The sequence below is a fragment of the Diadema antillarum genome, unplaced genomic scaffold (genome assembly GCF_040938485.1).
Source record: "Diadema antillarum isolate AM-2024a unplaced genomic scaffold, OU_Dant_1.0 scf00000045, whole genome shotgun sequence".
Classification (NCBI taxonomy): domain Eukaryota; kingdom Metazoa; phylum Echinodermata; class Echinoidea; order Diadematoida; family Diadematidae; genus Diadema; species Diadema antillarum.
Genome location: NW_027270934.1, coordinates 239,555 through 261,080, shown reverse-complemented (window position 1 = coordinate 261,080; position 21,526 = coordinate 239,555). Strand labels below are relative to the sequence as shown.

At 36.1% G+C, this 21,526-nt stretch overlaps 1 protein-coding gene across 1 annotated transcript in view; it reads right to left on the bottom strand.

Annotated features, from left to right (window-relative positions):
- Positions 1 to 21,526, bottom strand: part of LOC139714840 (kinesin-like protein KIF13A) — a 94,622-nt gene that overhangs the window by 49,183 nt on the left and 23,913 nt on the right. Inside the window, exons 3-8 of the mRNA XM_071626493.1 lie at positions 21,219 to 21,402; positions 20,466 to 20,553; positions 10,514 to 10,648; positions 1,983 to 2,095; positions 745 to 859; positions 234 to 386 (exon numbers count right to left, since the gene is read on the bottom strand). Of these exons, the coding sequence (XP_071482594.1) occupies positions 234 to 386; positions 745 to 859; positions 1,983 to 2,095; positions 10,514 to 10,648; positions 20,466 to 20,553; positions 21,219 to 21,402 (788 nt within the window). The remainder of the gene's footprint in view (positions 1 to 233; positions 387 to 744; positions 860 to 1,982; positions 2,096 to 10,513; positions 10,649 to 20,465; positions 20,554 to 21,218; positions 21,403 to 21,526) is intronic.

Here is a 21,526-nt window from a genome sequence, read left to right as displayed (position 1 = left end):
TTTCCATAGTTGTTTCTTTTTTAAATAGTTATATACAAAGTGTATATACACACGCGTCATATGGTTGCCACAGCAAAGATTCTTTACTTCCACATAAACTTCACCAAGACTTTAAAAAAAAAATAGTTTCAACTCTCCCATGAAATACAGTGAAGATAACCTTTTTATTTACCAAATCACCACGTCTGCGAATAGGAAACAAGGACAGTGAATCTTCATGCCGTGTGGTTTACCTTTGCATTAGGATCTTCATTGATGACAGCATGATTGACGATCCTTTTGGCCCGATCAGCATAGCGTAGCGTGGATATCGTCTCCTCATAGTTATCTGCAGCTGGACTCACTGTTGCTACCATTACAGTCTTACTGTTACCTCCAAGACATTCCTAGCAGCAGGCAAAATAAATCAAATTATGAAATAAAATCAATATCACAAAGAATGAAGGCTTGGAAATACTTCATCATCACTTCATCTTACTCCCCTCAGTACAAAGCAAAAATATTAACACAGGAATGAATTGATATTTGAATATATTGCTGGAAATAGACAGAATTAATACCATGTGTTTCACTATAAAATCAGACTTCTAGATACATCCCAAACCTATCATTTTATAACTTTCACTATTATTAATGAAAACTGGCAAATTGCTTTTAATCAGATGAAAAATATGTTTTTGAATTACCTTGGTATAACAAGCAAGAGTATAACAATGGAGATATGAATTAATGTTTGTAAAGTACCTTTAGAAGCCAAGTGAGGACTGAGTCTCGGTAAGGCACAAAGTTGTTCTTGGTTTTCTTGCCAGCTGATTGGTCAGCCAGGGCCGAGATGACCAGGCCTAGAGTTGTGAGTGACCTACACATGGAGGAAGAGAGGTGGACAGGATGAAGCACATGTCACTTCACATGGAAAGACTAATGTAGGCATACCATGAAAATAGACACACCAAAACTAGTATGTCATCCGTATGTCATACTGTATCTGTGGAGCAAAGCTTGGTAGAAAATACTTTAAAACTGAAATTTGATTTACCATAGTACTGACACAATGTCAGTGAATCTAATGAATGGAAAGTATACATCACTTTCCTTCTTGTATATCTATATTTTCACCTATCACTCCCACCTGTTCTAACTCACTTCTTTACATGTCTACAGGATCTGCTGTCTGAGAGAGTCATGTTTTATACATTATTCATTTAATCAGTTTTAGTTAAAAAGTGAACAGGGTAGTCACATTCAGGGCCCAAGGACCTGCTTTTCAATCAGCCCCATTACAAATAGCACATATTGCAAGTAAAAATCACATAATACAATGGCAACAAAAGAGAGAGTAAATGAACATGTGGAAACAAACAAGATGTGATATCTACCTGTTGTTGTTGTTGTTGTTTTGTTTTTGTTTATTTGTTTGGTTGTTGTTGTTGGGTTTTTTTTTTTGGGGGGGGGGGGGAGGGAGGTGTGGGAGGGGAGGGTGGGAGGGATTGCCAGACCAAAGAAGCACAATATGAAATAAACTGGTAAAATAAACCAAAATGTTGTTAGGAGACTAAAAATTCTCTCAGTACAAAATTACTTTACCAAACTTAACACATTCTTCAACAAGTCCTGATTATTGTTTCTTAAGAGGTATTTTAACTCATTGAGGGCGGGCTGATTTTGCTACAACACACATTTCCCATAGACCCTTGCCCGAGTATACTCGGGACTCGTCCTCAACGGGTTAAGTTATGATATGAAAAGTATAATAAACATAGGCTACAAGCAATTCATGATGAAACACATATATGCTGCAAGCCACCTCTTCTGATGAATATGCTGATTTGAAAAAAGATGGAAAACTCTGCCCTTTAAAAAGTGCTTCAAGTGCTCGCATTCCCAAAACTGCCTCCAGCGCTAGTGCTACCACTTGTTCATAACACTGCTGTTACCATGACAACTACATGCGAAACTGCTGTAGATGCCTGTGAGGAACTCACTTGTTGATGTTACTTCCTTCTCGTAACCTTTCACCTGATGACCCGGTTTTATGCACCCGCTCACTCCCTGCCAAGTCAACCAAGCTGATCTTACTGACTTTTTCTCCTGTCACCTGAAAGATGAAAACAAACAGGGATTAACAACAAATCACAGGCAGGCAGTTGATTAGATTTCTATCTCTCAGTTCAGAGCATCACTAATGGCATGAATAAACTGGCAGAAAGTGATTTTAGGCATATATATTAGTAGAAAGGCAATGTTTCCAGTTTGCTAAAAATGTCTCTAACTTTGTGTGAAAATGAAACTACTTAAAATGATCATTAACCACTTACATATAAGTAAAATTCTGGAAGTAAGCAGATTTATCATACTCTATTTTCCCCAAGAACAGTAATTTTTTTGAATGTACCACTTGGTAACAGTTTACTGCTAATAAATTGTTATGGCAAAGGTTATTTTGTTCTGAGATATCTTGACAGTAACAGCATAATTTTAGAATATTGATATTCTAGAGCATTTCTCCATCTCTTTGAATGTCATTATATTGCTCAGTCAGAAGATAGTATTGCATTTTTTTAATTGTGCATTAGAACGTAAAATAGCAACTTTCAGTAGCAGCTGATCAGCAACAACTACAATGTATCATCTGCAGCCATTTGTGGGAAAGACTACTTAAATTGGTTTGTTTGTAAACACAGGTTACAACAGGTCATTAGTTTAGCATTTAGAAGATGTTCTGCCACATTATTTTAAAAAAGCTGTGGATATTTTCATATTGAAATACATTGGTTTGACATTAAACAAACATGATTTCATGAATATGCATGTGTGTCATCAACATTTGTGACTTAATGCACCTTGAAGAAATACATTTAATGTTATTATAGACATTTTAGTGAAAATCACTTATTCCATTCTTGTAGGTAGGTAAAGAAAAGGACACATGATTTTATTAAAGCACTAAAAGAATATAAATCAAGAAATTGCAAATCAGTCTAAAGCATAAACTGCATACACCATAAAGTAAATTTTCTTTACTTCTATCTTCATTTCTTACTTCTATGTTGGAGTTCTATTTTGATAGAATGATAAAGATGCATATATGCTGTGTTATGAAAAGGAGACAGCATAACCAATACACATCGAAATGAATAAATAAATAAATAAATAAATAAATAAATAAATAATAAATAAGTAAACAAATAAATTAATTAATTTATCAATAATAGTCATAATAACAATAATAATAATATCATCATCACAATGAGTACTGTTTTCAGCTCACAATAGACAAGGAAGGAAGAAACACAGGACTGCACTGTAGCTGCTCAAGTAAAACAAAAAGAGACACCTTGCAACTGCAGACACATGTTTGTCCATTGACCCATTTACATAAGAACTATGAGTTGGTTAGAAAACATGATATCCAGTGAAGATTAAACTTGGCAGACAACCCAACATGGAAGAACCATTTAATTTTGCTTCCCAATAACTAATGCTTGTCCAATGATTAATTGCTCTCTACTCTGTGTTAGGACTACTGACCAACTGGGCTACCACAGAATTAAAGTATGCAGAAATCTTTTACTGATTGATACAACTTCTAAGTTAGCAGTTAATATCAGTAAAAAAGGTACACTGAATTCAAAATATCTTATAATGTCCCGCATTATGATTGTGCATGTATAGCTATCTTTTGCTTTTGCTTCTCAGGTTTTATCTCATTAAAAAGTTGTCCAAATTGGATTGTCTTAACACATTGAAATAGGAGATTGAGAATTCACCTTCCAAAGAAAGTTCCTTTTGAGACAGTGTTATGGGTCAACTGGTTTGCACTGACCTTTAATTCTCTAGAGAATGTGCTCATATCATATAGGATTACTACAAAGTATCAATGCTCAAATGACCTTTTTGAGTAAGCATGTACAAGTACAAGTTTTTCTTACACTTCCATGCATGTCGTGGTTAAAGACTGGAGCAAACCAAGCAAAATAAAAACAAGGGTTTAAAAAAAATAAAAATCACTTCTCCAATACACTAACACTCCAACCTCCAGATAATGGTAGCAAAAGGATTACTCTATCAGAAAATAACAAGAACTTGATATCAGCCATGTTGACCCAAAACACATATTTTTAGCTTGCAAGAGTCATTCTGAGCAGCTTTTTCTTGAAGGTTTTGTGATGTGTGGCCATGTACAATATACATCACAGCAACACCACCAAGGACAGGAAAAAATAGAAACTTTATCTCATTTTTTAAAACAGAGCTGGCTATGTATAGTATTGCCATGCTTATTGCAGGGATCTTATTAGCCAATAGCTTTGAAATAACCTCTCCTTAAAGTGCAATTCCATACCATCTTCACATTGATTTGAATAATTTAAAGTAAGAAGTGAGATGGACTGTTAATGGCATATTTTAAAGTATCATTGCATTCAAACCCTTCAGTTTACACAGGTGAAAATGCATAGAGTGTGATGTCATCACCTCATAACTTTCCAACTGATTTGTACACAAGCATGTCATACAGATCTTGTTTGGGCTAATAATTTAGCAGGACTTATGACCTTTCTCCTTAAATGTTGTTGTTATTAAAGTTATTCCCTTAAAAAAAGAGAAAGAAGAAAAAGGTTTTATACATGATTTCTTGTCAAAAATGGAAATTAAATCAAATTTGTATGCATGTGAATGGGAGGCCTATGAGGCAATGACATCATTAACTCATCTAATTTGCATATATGTGGCTGCTGCTACTTCTTTTATATGCAAACATGTATTTTCAAATTCCTCAGCTCCATCATTTCAGGTCCAAAGTTGATGAAACCTCTGCAACTGTTTGAGTATATTCTCTTCAGCACAGTCTACTTGAACATGGTATGGACCTTCACTTTTAAAGGAGAGCCTTTAAAAAGAGGGCAACATTCTGGAAATCTGCGGAAATTCTGATCATATGAAGTGGTGCAGAGTTTTACTGCTGCATTTCACTTCAAGATATACATGTAATTCAGTGTATGTGTATACACCAAAGTCTCTAATATGACATATTAAACCTTGCACATATCAGTCACGTTGCTACAAACTATGGAAAAGGTGTTGGCGACTAAAATGCAAAGTCAGTCAGGCACAATATTGGGAGATAAAGAAATAAAGAAACAACAAGATCAGAGTGAAAGGCAGAGAACTGTTTGAGGTGTAAGGGAGATATATCACTATGCAAAAATAAAATTAGCACTCTCTTGGCTTGATCTGATTCAATACAACATATTCCCAACTGAAAAAAAAAAAAGAAAAAAAAAAAACTTTTATTCTTTTTTAGTAAAAGAATGACAGGAAAGAGGCATTAATGGCAATAAAAAATGAACTGCATATAAATTAAAAAAAATCCATAAAATTGTTCCAAGGTAAAAATATAAAATCAAGAAAGGCAGTAAACAGACTTTCTAAAAGTAAAAAGGATAGGGATAGCCACTGTCCCTGAAACACAATGGGCAGGATAACAATCCACCATTAGACACAGCTGCACATTGTGAGCAAAACAAATCTTACCACTCTCTGGGTGTCTGTTTTCTCCTGTAGAAGAGTTTATTTGACAGCATGGTGACCCAAGAATGGGTGAAGGCAGACGAACAGACAGACAAACAGATGGATGGATGGGACAAGAAGATGCAGTTTGTAATAAGAGAATGCAGGGGTGGAACAACAAACATGAATAGAAAATGGTTAGTGAGACGATGTTGGCTGAAAAGACTTTGTAGCCTACAGCACATAACACATAATGGAACAGCAAGACGTGTTCTCTAACTATGCTCAATTGATGTGTACTTTATGTCCCAAACACGTTATCATAATGAAAAGCAGCATCTATAATCAAGATTTAAAGATATTGCAGTATATATGGAACATAACCAGATGATGAAAGGATCAAGAGAGTTCAAAAGGCTTTCAATACAAATGGTAGGACATGGTGAACATGTACAAGTTTGTACTTCAATCATTTTCTGTCCTTGTACAAAGATGCTTTAAAGATAATATAAAGTTTTGGTACCTCAAAAGTTTCCCTGAGTTTCCATGTCTTAGTTTGTGTTTCAGGTTAAAGTACCTTTCATATAACTAAAACTGTGAGACTTACTCGCCCCAAAGTGCTCTCATGTCTTAGTAATCATGCAATAATGGTTTCGTACTAGAACAGAGCGGGCTCTGAAAAATTCGAACGAGCCGTTAGTTTGACTCGACGCGGTACCGCGACAATCAATATACACGTATTGTACAAAACCATTATTGCATATCACCCCATCACACCCCCCCCCCCATAAAAAAGATATGTAAACTTTAACACATGAATTCCTTGATGTCAGATAACAAAGAAATAGGTTTAGCTGCAAGTGAAATATCAATGATGATACATACAGCACCTACAGTATTGACTTTTTTCTACCCCCAGCAAAAGCAATTCATCATATTTACCTCCAGTTAAAAGTTAAAGAAATGGAAATTCTTCTATTCCTCTTCTGAACATGAAATTATTCACCCAAGATGATACGTAGCATGAGCCATGATGGTACAACATTCAATGATTACACTTCCCCATAGGCAGGGCCTTTATATCACTCCTGCACACATGACCAAAAAAAAAAAAAAAAAAAAAAAAAGAGTCTGTCTTCACATCTTTGCTTTTGCCTTCAAACTGATCCCTTCTGCCAGCACACAATCCCAATATAGAAAAGACCAATAAACCATCTCCCCCACATCTTGAACTCTCTTCAAAATTGGCTATGTGACACTTATTGGATTCAGAAGAGGCAAGAATTCAAATAAAATAGAAGAAAGAAAATGAAATTAAATCCCAGTATCCCCCCACCATGTCGTGCAGACAGTAGCTACAAACATGAGATCACAGAGTGTTATGAACACTTCTTGTCAAACCTAGACATTCTAGATATTTTCATTGCAGCTTGCTCTAAACTACAGGAGGCAAAGTCAGGGAGACATGTATAGCTGGAGTTCCATGATCGGAGATGAGTTGATCTGAGCAGGCCGCCACAGATAATTACAATCAAAAAGCAGTCCTGCACTTTCGAACATCTTGGGAGAAATGCACCATGCCTTCTATCCACAATGAGTGATGTGAAAACAACATGAATGTCTCCTGCACGGCTGTCTCCCTCTTTCTTTGACAATCTCTAATTTTTCATATTCATGAAATTCTTCCATCGAGATGTTTTCATTGTAACTGATTGTCAATCAGTTACAATCTCTTATTTGTTTCTAATCACAAAATGATCCACTCCTGATCTACATAGTCAAGCTTCTATCCAGACAAACAATGAAATATTGTGACAGATATATGTCATGTGCTGCATTCATGAACAACCAAACTATTTCTGTTTGAGAGTCAGGCTTTACTGTCTGTTATTATTTAAAATAAAGGAAGGGTATGATTTCACTGTTGTTTGTATAGTGCCTGAATTGTGAACCCAAAGGACACTAAGAGCAATTCTCATTAGTTTAAATATTATGTCACTTTATCATCTGGCTTAAAACAAGTTGTCTGGTGCTTTTCAAAAATACAAACTTGTTTTTCAAGAAATCTTCAATATTACGAGATATTTCTAAAGGTAAGCTCTTCATATCCATTTCCAACACATAAGAAATGTTGAGACTAAAACATTTTTTTCAAGGTCTGACATTCACTGAGCATTGCCCAAACACTGACATAATGACATCAAATGCCTTAACTTGAATATTACATGCTAACAGAAGTACAGTGTATCTCATTGCCTGCTATTTGTTCATTATATCCCTACCTGTCTTCAGTTTCTCATTCCTTTCCCTTTCTTTCACTGTGTACTCCTATTTAACCTTTCACATTTCTCCTTCCTAGGTTCTGTAAACATGCAAGCAGTCTGTATGGGTAGCATATCATTTGACATTTCTCTCAGCTGTATCATGAGAATTATTCTTTGTCATTGATAACAATATCATGCATTCCCTACATCTTACTGTCTATACTTGAGAACACTGCATGTACCAAATTTGGATTGTGGCAATGTTGATTTCCAAACACTTTTCTAGGTGAACCTACTTCTTTGTTATGCTGCCATTGTGCTGAATATTTAAATGGAATATGAATTTCATCATGGACTGGACATGGTAAGGGTTGGTGACATCACAAGGAGACAGAGGAATTAGGAGGTGAGAAGAAAACATCCTGAAGCCAACCAACCAGGCTAACTAAACAAGGGAAAGAGTAGGCTCCTGATTGATCAGCATACACAAACATGGTATACAAGGCAATTTGTGCGCCTCTATGTAGCCTTTCACAACACTGGTACAACACCACCTGCCTTTATTACTGTAAACTTTCTACACTATAAAGTTTGAAATTCTCAGAGATTTAAGCTCCTTTTCGTAGAGGGTAATCTAAGAGGTCCAGGATAGTTCATGCACTGAGACATACAACTCCTTATCTTCAGAGTCTAGATGACAAGCACAACCACAACCTACAGCCCATGCAAAGATATAAGATATTGAATAAATTTGTGTTTCTTCCACTTTATTCCCACATTTCATAGTTGAAAGGATGATGTCAATGTATAATTACTTCAAAGAAGAAATTCAAATCTTAAATCATTTCCAAACCATAACATTTCTCCTGCTACTAACCAAAGAGCTTCAAACACAGGTTCCTTGCTACAAAACCATGATATACTTCTCAGCAAATACGACCTTGACAGAAATTTGACATTTTGTCATGATTTGCTTGTTCAGAATATTAAAAGCATGTGATGTAATCACCCATTTTCACTGTAGATTACTGGAAATCTAAAATAATGTCCTTTACTGAAATATACAATTGTATGACTAGGATATCTGATCACCTGCTGTCTAAGCATTTAACAAACACCAACGTGTACACATGGTGCTATGTGATGAATTAAACTGGAGGGTAGAGCCACAGCTGCAGATGTCAATGTCATCAAGGCTTCTGTTCATAATTCATCCACAAAAATGACAGCTATTGATAAATCACAGGAGTCTGAATGAAATTCGGGAACTGTGATGAAATTAATAAATCAACCTACTTCTTATAGCAACTGAATGACACTCTTAAACATTTTTATTTGACACATGGATATTAAGGGTGAACACATTGGATTCTGAAAGGTACTTGATGACACACACACTAAAATCATTGCTAACCAGCAGCGGAAGAGCTGTGTGTGGGGTGCTGGCATACCCCTACAGCAGTAAGCTGTCTAAGAACAAATGTCAAAGCACTAAGGTAATGTGGAATCTAATCAGGAGCAAAATGAATATAAACTTGGCGATATGCTGGGCTTATTACAGCAGTGACACGGCCCATTGACAACCTACTCTGGAGATGTGATCATTTTGATTATCCCATTATGCCTACAGAGGGTGCAGGAGTAGGCTTTATGCCTGGATTATTAGGTTTGTTATGAAGCAGAGGGCAACTAATAGGTAGCTGTGGAACCATCATATTCCTATATCACATTCATAATGCCATCTGTGTATTGAGAGGGCATACACATTACAACCTTGCATGAGACAGCAATATTTTGGTCTAACAACATGCACTACATGTCTTTGACAGCTTGGATGGATGTCTAGAGCAGGGAATAGAATTTCAGAGTACCAGCAGTATCAGGAAGAATTACACACAACCTCTTAAATTACCAATGAAGCAACTATTACAGGAATGGCAACAATATTCACAAACTTAATAGCACTCAAAACTATCCTATGTGAAGACAAAGAAACTAATTTCTATAAAATCTATGTACAATGTTATCTTTAAATAGTACTTGTAAATCAGTTTTCAAGTATTAATCACATTTGTTTCCATACTGGTCAACATACAAGAGTGTGGGTGAGAGCACGGACAGAATTTGAGGAAAAACAAAGTTGAGGAAAAACAAAATAAAAGTGGGACTATTAAAGATCTATAGGACACAAATTCGCCCTGTAAATATGTTCATGAAATGAAGGACTGCAGATGAATTGTGAAGGGTGAGAAATGGAAGTAATATCCATTTCTTTAATGAAACAGGAGACAGGAGAGAAGGACCACTAAAATATTACTGTAAATGTAGTGCTAAAAACAATCTTAGAAAAGGGGAGGGGGGTGAACATGAAACAAAAAGAAAAATTGTAAGCAGAATTAAGGTAAAAGTATATGTTGAAGAAAAAAAAAGCTAGGTTTAAAACAAGAAATGGAAGTAAATCTAAGGGGGAAACAGAACTTGCATAAACAAAAAGAAAAAGAGCAGTATCTGGCCATCATGTGAATCCATTCCTCACAAAGAGAATGCAAAAAAGCTGATTGCTCTTTCCTTAATACTTTGAAGATGATGCTATCATACAGCACTGCCATTGTGTGCTAAGGTACATATAGTTTTTCCACTATTAACCCAAGTTATCTGGGATGAGCATATTTCGAGGTTGGATTAATTTTTTTTTCTTTCTGTCGCACGTCCCTCACACGTAATGTGATATCTTGACTTACATCTGACTCAACATCTGTCAGTGTCTGTGTGAGAGTGATGTTGAAGACGGCATGTGATCTGCTGCTCTCTGAATTCATGTTGGTGGCAGCCACTGTCCGAGACTTGTTCCCTTCTGACATCAAGGCTTCAATGTTCTACAATCACACAAATAGGAAACAAACAAAGATGTCACTGGAATTATGTCATTTAAGCAAAGATGGTATGTGACACAAAATGGGGCAGGTCAAATTGCTCTATCAGCCATCAGCAAATTAATGTGAAATATCATAGCATGTTCATATTGACACTTCTAAAAAGAGTATACACAAACAAACAGAAATGGGACAAAATATAAGAAAGTTAGATTTCACATACTTTCATGGACAAGTTGACCAATATCACTATTTTGTTGCAATGGGTAAGAGCTTGACATTCCATCTCTTTTTCTTTACTTTCAGTGAGATTTGAATGAAATTTCCTCTGATTTGTTTCTGTTTATATCACTGTCAAACACAACACGTATAGGAAGTATATGATATTGAACTCAAAAGTCAGGCTCATAATGCTTCTTGATAGGAAATAACAGAGTCAACTTGTGTTCACATACTTTAATGCAGTTTTTAACAAATAGTTTGTTTAGCCACATGAGAAAGCTCTGTGGTCAACACCTTAAGTGTATGTATCAAGCAATTTTAAAGAAGTCAGTTGGACCAAATAATGTGTTTCTATGATGAAGTACTAGTACTTAGTGATCCACATACAGGAGTATGAAACTTTGAGGATATTATTCTTTTTTTTTTCAAAAAGAAATAGATGTAATCTCAGTTTCATTTGTAAGAACATCTAACTTGCTATGGATGTTTTCATTGGTAGCAAAGAAAAACAAGAGTTTTCCAGACTTTCAGCGGAAGTGCTTGGCAACTTCATGAAAGCTCAGTGAAAAACTGAAAATGGAAAACCCATCTCTGAAGTGCATTAAAAAACAAAATCTCCATCATTATTTCACCAGTCTTTGCCAATGTAAACACTCACTCACCTCTCACTAATGCAAATTCTGGGTTCTAGTCATGTGACCTCCTCCCCCTTTGTTATGTGCAAGCATGAAAGTTAAGTAGCTGGTTACATCCTGCACTTGTTTGTGGATTTCTCATGCCCATTTATGAGTTTGGAGTTTCCCAAGAGACATGGTCACTACTTGTCAAAAAGTGTGAACATTTTTTTAGGGCAGGTAGACTCCCATGCCATGGTTTTACTGTCAGTGTACATGATGGAGCTCAATACCAGTACCGAGGTTTGTTTGATTTTGGCTTTTGCAAATGCTGATGGGGCTCATTTCTAGTTATAATGAGATATTATCATGAATAAAAACATATGAATGATAACATATCGTCGCTGGGGTGACAAGACCTTGTATCTGCAATTTTGGTGAAAATGACTTTTTTGGATTAATGGTCAAATAATGGGTTAAGTGATGTCCTGTCCAAATCCCAACTGTCTTACTCCAAAATTGAAGCCACCACGGCATGTCTAAGGAAAGGCTATCCCATTCACCACAGTGCTTTGGCCGCCATGTTTTTTGGCTCTCCTGAACATTTGACATTTTGTAGATACGAGGTCTTGTCGCCCCAGCGACGATATGTAAGGTCTTACAACTTATTAACAAATAAAGTTATGGAGGAGGCCTGATATTGTGTGTACCACTCCATAAAAACTATTTACAGGGCAAGTGTGATTTTTCATAATACTGTTGACTTGATGCAATTTTAACATGATTTATCAATTTGTAATTATTGCATATACCACACATTTTGCAACTGTATGATATGTCACGAATTGGGACCCATAACACAGTTTGTATATTACATACCATGATATATCAATGTATTATCAACGCATTCATTAAACGCTCAGTGATGAATTGGTAGTAATATCTGGTTGTTTTTATTATCTTTTCTCTTAGTTTCTTAGGTATGTTATGGTTGTTCCTTGGTCAGGTAAATCGTCCACAAGGCTAACACTAAGGAAAGCTTGGAGGCTAGATTATCACTTATAGAAGAAACATGGAAATCTGAAACAAATCAGGTAGCCTCCGTAATTACCATCGAAAAGGAAGTTATGTTAATGCCGACGTCTGTTTATTTGTTTGTCTGTGTGCAAAATAACTCAAAGAGTTGTGAACACATCTGGATGAAACATGAATAAAAAGTTTATACTGACACAAGAAACAGATGATTAAATTTTGGTAGTGATCTGGGAATTTGTACACATTTTTGAAGGTTTTTTTTTTCTTTTGGCAGATAGGGTCAATGAACTTGGGAGTTCAACCTGCATGTATTTGAGGCTTGAATACAGTACAGTACATGCTCTAAAGCACGATCTCTGCTTGGGCGAGGCGCCGTGTAGCTGGAAGCTGATGAAGTAAACAAAAGGCCTCCTACATTGGGAAATTGGGCAATTTTCAGTATGCGTGTACAAGGGGAAATGAGCTGGCAAAGAGAGCTGCTTGGTGGAGGTCTGTGCTTTCTGAGTGCTTTTCTAGTTTCATTTGTTTTTTTTTCTCTTTATCTGGATTTGTGCACTTATTGAAAACACTTCCAACTTCCTTCTCAGTTTTATAAATGTGCTTCAAAACCTCTTACCCCCTCCCAGACCCCCCTTTTTCTCTCTCTTTTCTCTCCCCCTCCTTCATCTTGACCAAATGCTGAACCCACTACTCAGCCCAAATCTCTGAGGCTATGGTATCAAATGTCCATACCACAGCATACCCCATGAATACAAAATTCAATTTCAGGCCAATCTTGAATTTCACCTTGGTTTGCCAGAAGATGATAGAAAGGACAGCCCGTTTCCCCAAAGAAAACAGTCACTGTAATAACCAACTCCAGACCCATGCTTCCCTCCAGTCAGTTCCTCTCATGTGTGACAATATGTCACCTGTCCCGCTTCTCTTCCCACATATTTCCTCCTTCTCTCTCTCCCTCTCTTTCTTTCCTGAGGAAAGTCATGTAGGACTATTTCCTGTTTGGGAAACACTCTACAGGTATTCAGTTAGAGTGTAATCATATGACAGATTGTGGACAAAGTAACCTAAATGACTCAGCTTTAGAAGAAACAAGTGAGTTAATGCAAGTTTGAAACAGTTGATTTTTTAACACACAAAGTCATTCATAATTTCAGGTTATTATTCAAAGTCATTCATAATTTCAGGTTATCATTCAAACTCATTCATAATTTCAGGTTCATCTTCAATTTTGTGAAGCAAGTTTGGCATGGACAATGAGTACAAGCGTGTGTTCACATCTTATACCATTCACTCTTTTTAAGTGCAAGTTACAATAATAGAATTCAATGTGTTCTTGAATATTTACAAGGCTTCAATTTCTTTTCTTTTCTATTCTATTCATTTTTTTTTTTTGCAGAACAGCTTGTTTTAGATAAACTGACATGTATTACAGACCACCGGTTTCTAAGTATGTAAAGGATATCCTCCTTCATTTATTCATATATTCATGTGTCTTACTATTCCTTATTATTTCATTGTTCATATGATATAGATATTACACAATGAACTATGCGTTGATGGACATGGGAGAGACATTCGGCCATGATGCCATTTTGAGCCACTCTCTGAAAAATATCTCCTGTTCCACTGTTGAGTTGCTGGTTCCAATAATACCAGGACGCTCAGTGGCTTTCAAGTATCGGATGAAGGAGATCACATTACAATGTGGCTCGGCACTGCAGGTAATACATTCCACAGGCTTGTTCACATCTGCTTTCTCACCCTTCTAAAGAATTCTCCTGTCGGCAAAGAGACCAGTTCATTCGCATATTCAAATATTAAAATTTTATGCATACCATTAAAACAAAGTTCATTCATGAAAACTAAACTTCAAAAGAAAATTGCAAGGCTTGCCCACCATAGCAATAACCATTTCAAACAACTTGACTCAAAAGTTTTGAAACATGTTCAGTTGACACAGATGCATTGGAAAGCTCATCACTCAGTCTTCAAGGAACGATATCCATGACTCATTTGAATGCATCCAAATATTCAAGCCTATTCCCTGATGTACTGAGAACCATCACTCACTGCAGCAACCCAAAGCCAGGCAATGACAGAAGCTTGTTCTTAGAGAAGAAAATACCTGCTCACTGCAAACGTTTCTTTGATATTGCTGTGTAATCCTTGGTATCCCAAGACATGAATTTGCTGATATTTTTTTTAATATCCTGTAGTCCCTCTCATAATGATTATCACTTGACTTGACAGTGCTGTCACAAACTTAGAAACATGCTGGCTCTACTGCTGATGTGTAACTGTGAAAAAAAAAAATCCAGACATACTATTCACTGCTGGTTATTCATACACCTGAGCATTAAAGTGTTAATGGTCAATGAGATTTTTCACAGAAGATATACATAATATATTTATTGAATTTCATATTGTATTGAATTAATTACAGGGAAATTTAAGTGTTATACGATGCTGTGTATTTGCTTTGTTAATGTAATCGGTATTTGTTATTGTTAGAATGTTCATATAATGTATAGTTGTTTGATGAAATTTATGTTTTTTCATGTGATGCATTATAATCTAGCTTTTGGACTACTACTTTGCATGTTTATTCTAATAAACCATTATCAAATCAAATCAAATAAGTTGTTTTTATAAATGGTGACTTCAAAAAAGATACTTTCTGTGGCAAACAGAATGTAAGCCATTACTTACAGTTTGATTGAATTACTTGGTAACACAAAAATCAAAATAATTCAAAAAGCTCTTATACAGTCTGTAGCTCTATATCAATAAAGTCAAACTATCTTGTGATTATGGTTACACAATGGCAGTTACATTCTATTCTTTCAAGGCCAGTGCAAAGGTATCTTTTGATACATGTTTGAAGTTGAACAAAGAGATTCCAACCTAGCTCCACACGTTTTGTGCATGAAAGTGTCCACACTTCAGCAGGTTAGGCAGGCTCAAAATACATCTCTGTAATCAATATCACTGAATGACAAAAATATTTTTACCACTCATGAAAGAAGTAAAACCCTGAAAATGATTATTGGGCAGGCAGGACAAAGCAAAAGACCTTACTCTGTCTCAAAAATCTAGTTTCTATTACTGGCTACAAACTACCAGTAGTTGGTTTCAGTTCTCAAGTACCTCTAAACACAATCACAAATCACATATTTTGGAAGCTGTAAATGTACACTGTGATCTGATTATGACTCAAATGACAATAACTCAAACTGTATCATATTTCAGAATACAGGAGAGACACACATGGGAAAAAAACATGTCTCTCAGAGGTTCTTAAAGATACTTTGCTTCTACTGAGGTGCCACTACAATCACATTACATGTACTTTAATACATTTGCTATGTACATATCTCCCAGATATGACTACCCCACAATGCAAGCAGGTAGGCAACATAAAAATGTATGTGTACATAACTAGAATGGACTGTGTTGTTTTTGTAATGAAATTAATTAACAAGGCATTTGTTCCATACTTAACATTAGAATTTTTAAGAAATGAAATGCTTGAAATTGAGCTCTGATGTGAACACATTCAACACTAGAACTTCTCATGCCATCACATACGAGAAACTTGAGATGAATTGGTACATCTCAGCAGTTAATAGACAAACAAAGCATCGTCAGGCTGTAGTCCCCTTTCACACTCTCCTCCCGTTCTGATTGGGAAATATTGTTACCACTACATTAATGAGGGGTGACCTTTCTAATTCACACTGCAATGAAACTTAAAATGTTTTAATGTAAGCTTTTGAGATAAATTCTTGAAGTTTGTAACAGTAAAGTGTGCATGTACGATAGGTTTGGTAGACGGTATAACACCACTGATGTAACTTTAGAACAATTGCCTGAATGGCAATTCCAAACTGCAAATCACATTGTGCATGTGGCCACTGGGAGTAATCTGAATATCAAGTAACAGATATTGCAAGTTTCCTACTGCACTCCAGTGTGCAATATTTCCTGATCATGTTTCAGGTGGGTATTGACACAGTTGCTGCACAACTTTCCCTGTAATTAATGTCACTCTCTCTCTCTCATTCAAGCAAGGTGCATAATTTCATCTGTACATAGGTTCTACAGAACAAGGAGTCCATATGACCTGTCCCCAAAAATGTAATTTGCAGTTGACCACGTGCGGAAAACAGTCCTTCCATAATTGTTCAGAGAAATATTACAGAAGCATCTTAATGTTAAATTTCAGTTGAGAACATCTGCTCATTCATCATTTCATTAGATCCTTCATATGTGGAGAATCTTAACATCTATGAATAACCTAAAAGCATTATGGTGCAATTCTCTATATTTGAATAACTACCACTAAAAACTTTGTGTGACAGTCATTCACACAGGGGCGAGAATGTAACTGTAAGAAATATTTATACCGTTTAATAGTGCTTTTTCATAGTACAGGTGTTTCATACCTTTCAAACCTCTAAACATGATATATTTAATAGCTAAAACTGTGACCTTCAAAATGTTTATTTTACATTAGTGCCTTTACACACAGTTTTTATGGCATCATAATTAAAGTGGGGACTACACCATAACCTTGGACTTGTGATATCTCAAATGTGCAGGTTGAAATACCAGCCATTGTTTTATAAGGCAAGCTTTAATTGCAACAATTCAAAGAATTTTCACACTTACACTGGTAGTGGTATGTTTTTCCAACTGATATTTTTACCAAAATTGTATTTTGCATTAATTGTAATGTCACTGCTTCTGTAGCATACTGTACATACTAATATTTAGTGAGTTTACCTTTTCCCCACTCAGGACTTCCTGAAAACTTCGCAAATAATTAAATTTGCAATTTTGGAGTATAATACTGAATGGAGAAATGTATGCCTACACGTCACATTCATGAAATCATGACTTAAATATTTTCACAAGTTTTTAAATTCGCGAATAGCACCTGACTCGCAAAATTCATGAAAATAAAAACCTCCAGAAATATTTGGCATACACAGTACTCACATGATTATACTTCTACAGCTCATCAAACAGTTTATAGTTTCATTTCTCAGGTTTATGTATGGCTTTTATTGGAGTATCCCAACAAAGTAAAACATTACTTCCTATGCTTTTCTATCAGCAAACATCTGGCTACTTTGCTAGTCTTGAGCAGATGAGACACATCTAATATGTCTGGCATTGACAACCACTCGTAGCCTCTCTCAAGCTTGACCACAGGCTGACCACTGGTAATGACCGTTCAACAGTCATGAAAGAGCGTGGCCTTAGGATGCTAATAACCTGTCACTCTGTGTTCTATTCCTAATCCTTCTAGCAATGGGAACAACCTGCGCCCACTTGCTGTATGAGGAATAACTTAATGTCAAGCAGTGAAGTGCTTTTAAAAACTAGATGATTAGAATGTGCCATTGAACAAAGCCTTACTGAACACACAGTCACACATATATACCAATACACACATACACAGACCATAATAGCACAACCTACTATTAAATGACAAGTCACTTAACATAGTAGGGCATTTGATTCACATTTATTTGACAACTTAGAAGTAAAACTATTTATTTTTTTCCACCAGGAAGGAAAGTGGGATAAAATGCTTGAGGAAAAATACAAATGCTTAAGGAGAATTTTCAATCTTACTTTAAAACTAAATCATGAGGTCTTGCAAAGGGCTATGACAAAAAAAAAAAGAACATAAAGGGAAAAGGGAGCTACTTTGTAGGGAAAAAAAGGCAAGCAAACTTAGCTTGTTTACTATGAGGAAAACATAGGTTGTGGCTGTTATTATCATGTTATCAGATTCCAGAGAATAGGAAGATATTTGCCTATTTCCTGTTTACAACATGAAGTGTTTAGATTAATTCACTTAAACTACCTAGAATGATGATATCAGCACAAAATGAATAGCAGATCATAAAGCATTTGGAATCAATACTCATTAGAAGAGCCCAAACTTGCAAGAAATACAGAGTGTACTGGCTGCATTGCATATAGGCCTATACTACTTGTACTGATAGGTGAAAATGCTTTGAAGAAAGTTTGAAGGGTATTGAAAGCATAATATTGTTATTATTGCTAGGTGAATCAAGCCATAAATCAGTCTCTAAACATTTCGCTTTGGACAAACAAATCCAAGCAGTGAAGACAGCTTTCCTCTACGTGTTTAGATTGTTAAAGTTATGCTGAGACTGGAATAAAATGCTGATAAACTGTCTTTGTCACAGCTCTTGAGTCATAGAATCTTAATCATTTTATGCTGTTTTACAATCAATTTTACCATGTCAGACTTCAGCAATGAACCATGCATGAATTAAGCTTAACCCCAATATAAATTACTGTGTAGTAATACGATACACTGATACACTGAGCATTACAAACAATACATTTATCACTCACTAGAGTTGACATGTGGGAAGAGGCTGCATAAGGCAGAGCTACATTGCTGGTTACTGTAACACACACTACTGTACAATCAGAAATGTTTGCATGCATTTTAATTTTGCGAATTTTATGAGAGCCAAAATTTGTAAAATTAAAATGCACGCAAAAGCTTTTGTCTACACTATATGCATTGAATGCCAGTGGTAATTCACAACACTTTCATGAAAAAATTGCAAGGAAAAAGGCCGTCGGCTCCAATTTGAAAAATTTCATATCTTGCTTTACAGTATACATTCTCTTATCAAGCATTGTCAAATATTGGGGGAAATTGTGTCACATTGCTGTGGGTTGTTTCTAAAACTACACTGAAATATTTCCAGGGACATTTGTACATTTGAACATAAAGAAACAAATACATGTTGTATGCCGACTTTACTCAGAATTGCATAGTTGCAAGGTGATGATTTATTTAACTTGAAAGTGTAAGCTTGTTGAAATTCAATTCAATTATCACTTTAAATTCAACAAGGCTTCACAAATTTATGATATTCAGAGGTAGAATTCACAGGAATATTTAACCCCATATGCAGTAGACAGGCAACGATCATATGTTGAATAAGGCAAGAGTGCCAAAGACAGATATGTTGGATAGTCATTCTTCCCAGGAGAGAGAATGACTGAATACCAGTGGAATGTTAATGAGACTACTCTGAGATATTGCCCAGAAGGTTGGGATGAAATGCTGGGAAAGGGAATTGCGGAGGAGGATAGACATCACTACTTTTCTATGGGAGAGAGAAAAAACAAATATCTCCTAATTGCCAGTGGTTAGAAATCAGGAACAGATGACAAGTTCTCTTCTCAGTTGGTAATTTGTTCATGCTTTTACAACAAATGAAAAGAAACCAACGTTTGCTAGAGGAAGATATAAATCACGCCCAATCATTTGTCCTCCTGCCTTATTGGCAGAGCAAACCACACAACCTAACATGGAGATATCTTTTTCTACAAACACTGCACTACGTGGCTTGCAGTACAGAAATCTCCCCATTGATATCTTTGCATTACAATGCTTTTCACACTTCTGGGTGAATATCTTTCCCTTTTCAACTGTAAAACCAAAGTTACTTTCATCTATAGTAAACCCAAAGTTACTTTTCATCTAGATAGTATAATCAAAGTCTCGAAAACAACTCATCACGGCGTGAAATACTATAACCCCGACAGATCAGACACATTGCTGATGTCGCCACTTTCTAAATTTTACCCATGTTCATCACACACCTGATGATATAACAGAGGCGGATCCAGGAATTCCGTAAAGAGGGGGCATCTTTACAAAATTAAAGGGGGGCGCAAGCAACCCTCCCCCATTTTTTTCCTTTTATTTCTTTTGTTTTAACAAAAAACAAAGGGGGGCGCGCACCTGGTGCGTTCCCCCATGGATCTGCCACTGTATAATTATGCATCCTAGTAATGCTGCTAGAGCAGTGTCAGTTCATTGTGATAATACTGCATTCTATAAATATACTTTGTACAAAATGGAAAACAGAGATAATACAAACCTGGAAGGAGGACACAGCTAGAGTGGAAAGACCATCCACGTAAGGACCATATATCTTGTGCTCCCTCACTTTCAGATTTTGTTTGTTTCTGTAAACAAAGAGGTGGGGGGTAAACACGTTTTGACTCTTCACATCAGAAAGAGCTCTTGGTTTCTAAAACATTGGCTGCCTGTTTATTAAAGCTGATAGACATGAACTTAAGAAAACTAAATAGTCTTTGACAGTCTGCAAGCTCTCAATAATCCTTAGAATACACTCCCATGTTGTGACTTTACTAGCACATTAGGGATTAAATACTTTGAATATGTCTACACTGATTGACATTACACTGTGAATATATCATACTCTGTCTTTGTGTGGTTTGATCAGAAGGCTGAACTTTCAAGTACGAGTAGGCTCGTCCAACTGACAAGATGCATGCGTATCTAAGATTTAGTGAGCCTCTTGTGACTGTCAAGTATAGGTGCCCCTCCCAAAAATTCAGAGGACATATTTGCTGCATGTGTAGATTCTCATTATCAAATCATGGTGCCTGCATAACATATACCTGATGAAGAAAATAGTTTCATTATAAGGTGACTCACAGTTTTGCAAAGCAATCACCTTGAGCTTAAAGGAAATCTTTTTAAAAAGATTCACTATTGGTTTCTCTGAGTAATACCTCTTCTTAATTTGAGCTAAGTTTGACATAAAGCGGTTGTATAAATGATCAACATGCTAATCAAAACAGAATATGAGTTGCTATGATCATACCCTTTGGGATCCAGAAGGTCGCGGACCTTTTCGTTGTAAATCTCCATGTAGGACACCTCTACCTTGAAGGACAGACAGTCTTCACTAGCGTCTTGTGCCATTCTCTCAAAGAGGGTATCACAAAGGCGGGGAATTATTCCTTTCTGGTCCTCTGTTCCCATCATTGTGTAAGACTTGCCTGATCCTGGAGGGCAATGTTGTAAAAAAGAAGAAGCAGAGAGTATGGTTACCTTGACACAGAGAATATATGTCTTCCCACAGAATGCCTACCCACTGTAACAGTAACCACAAGAAATGACAGAAGATGC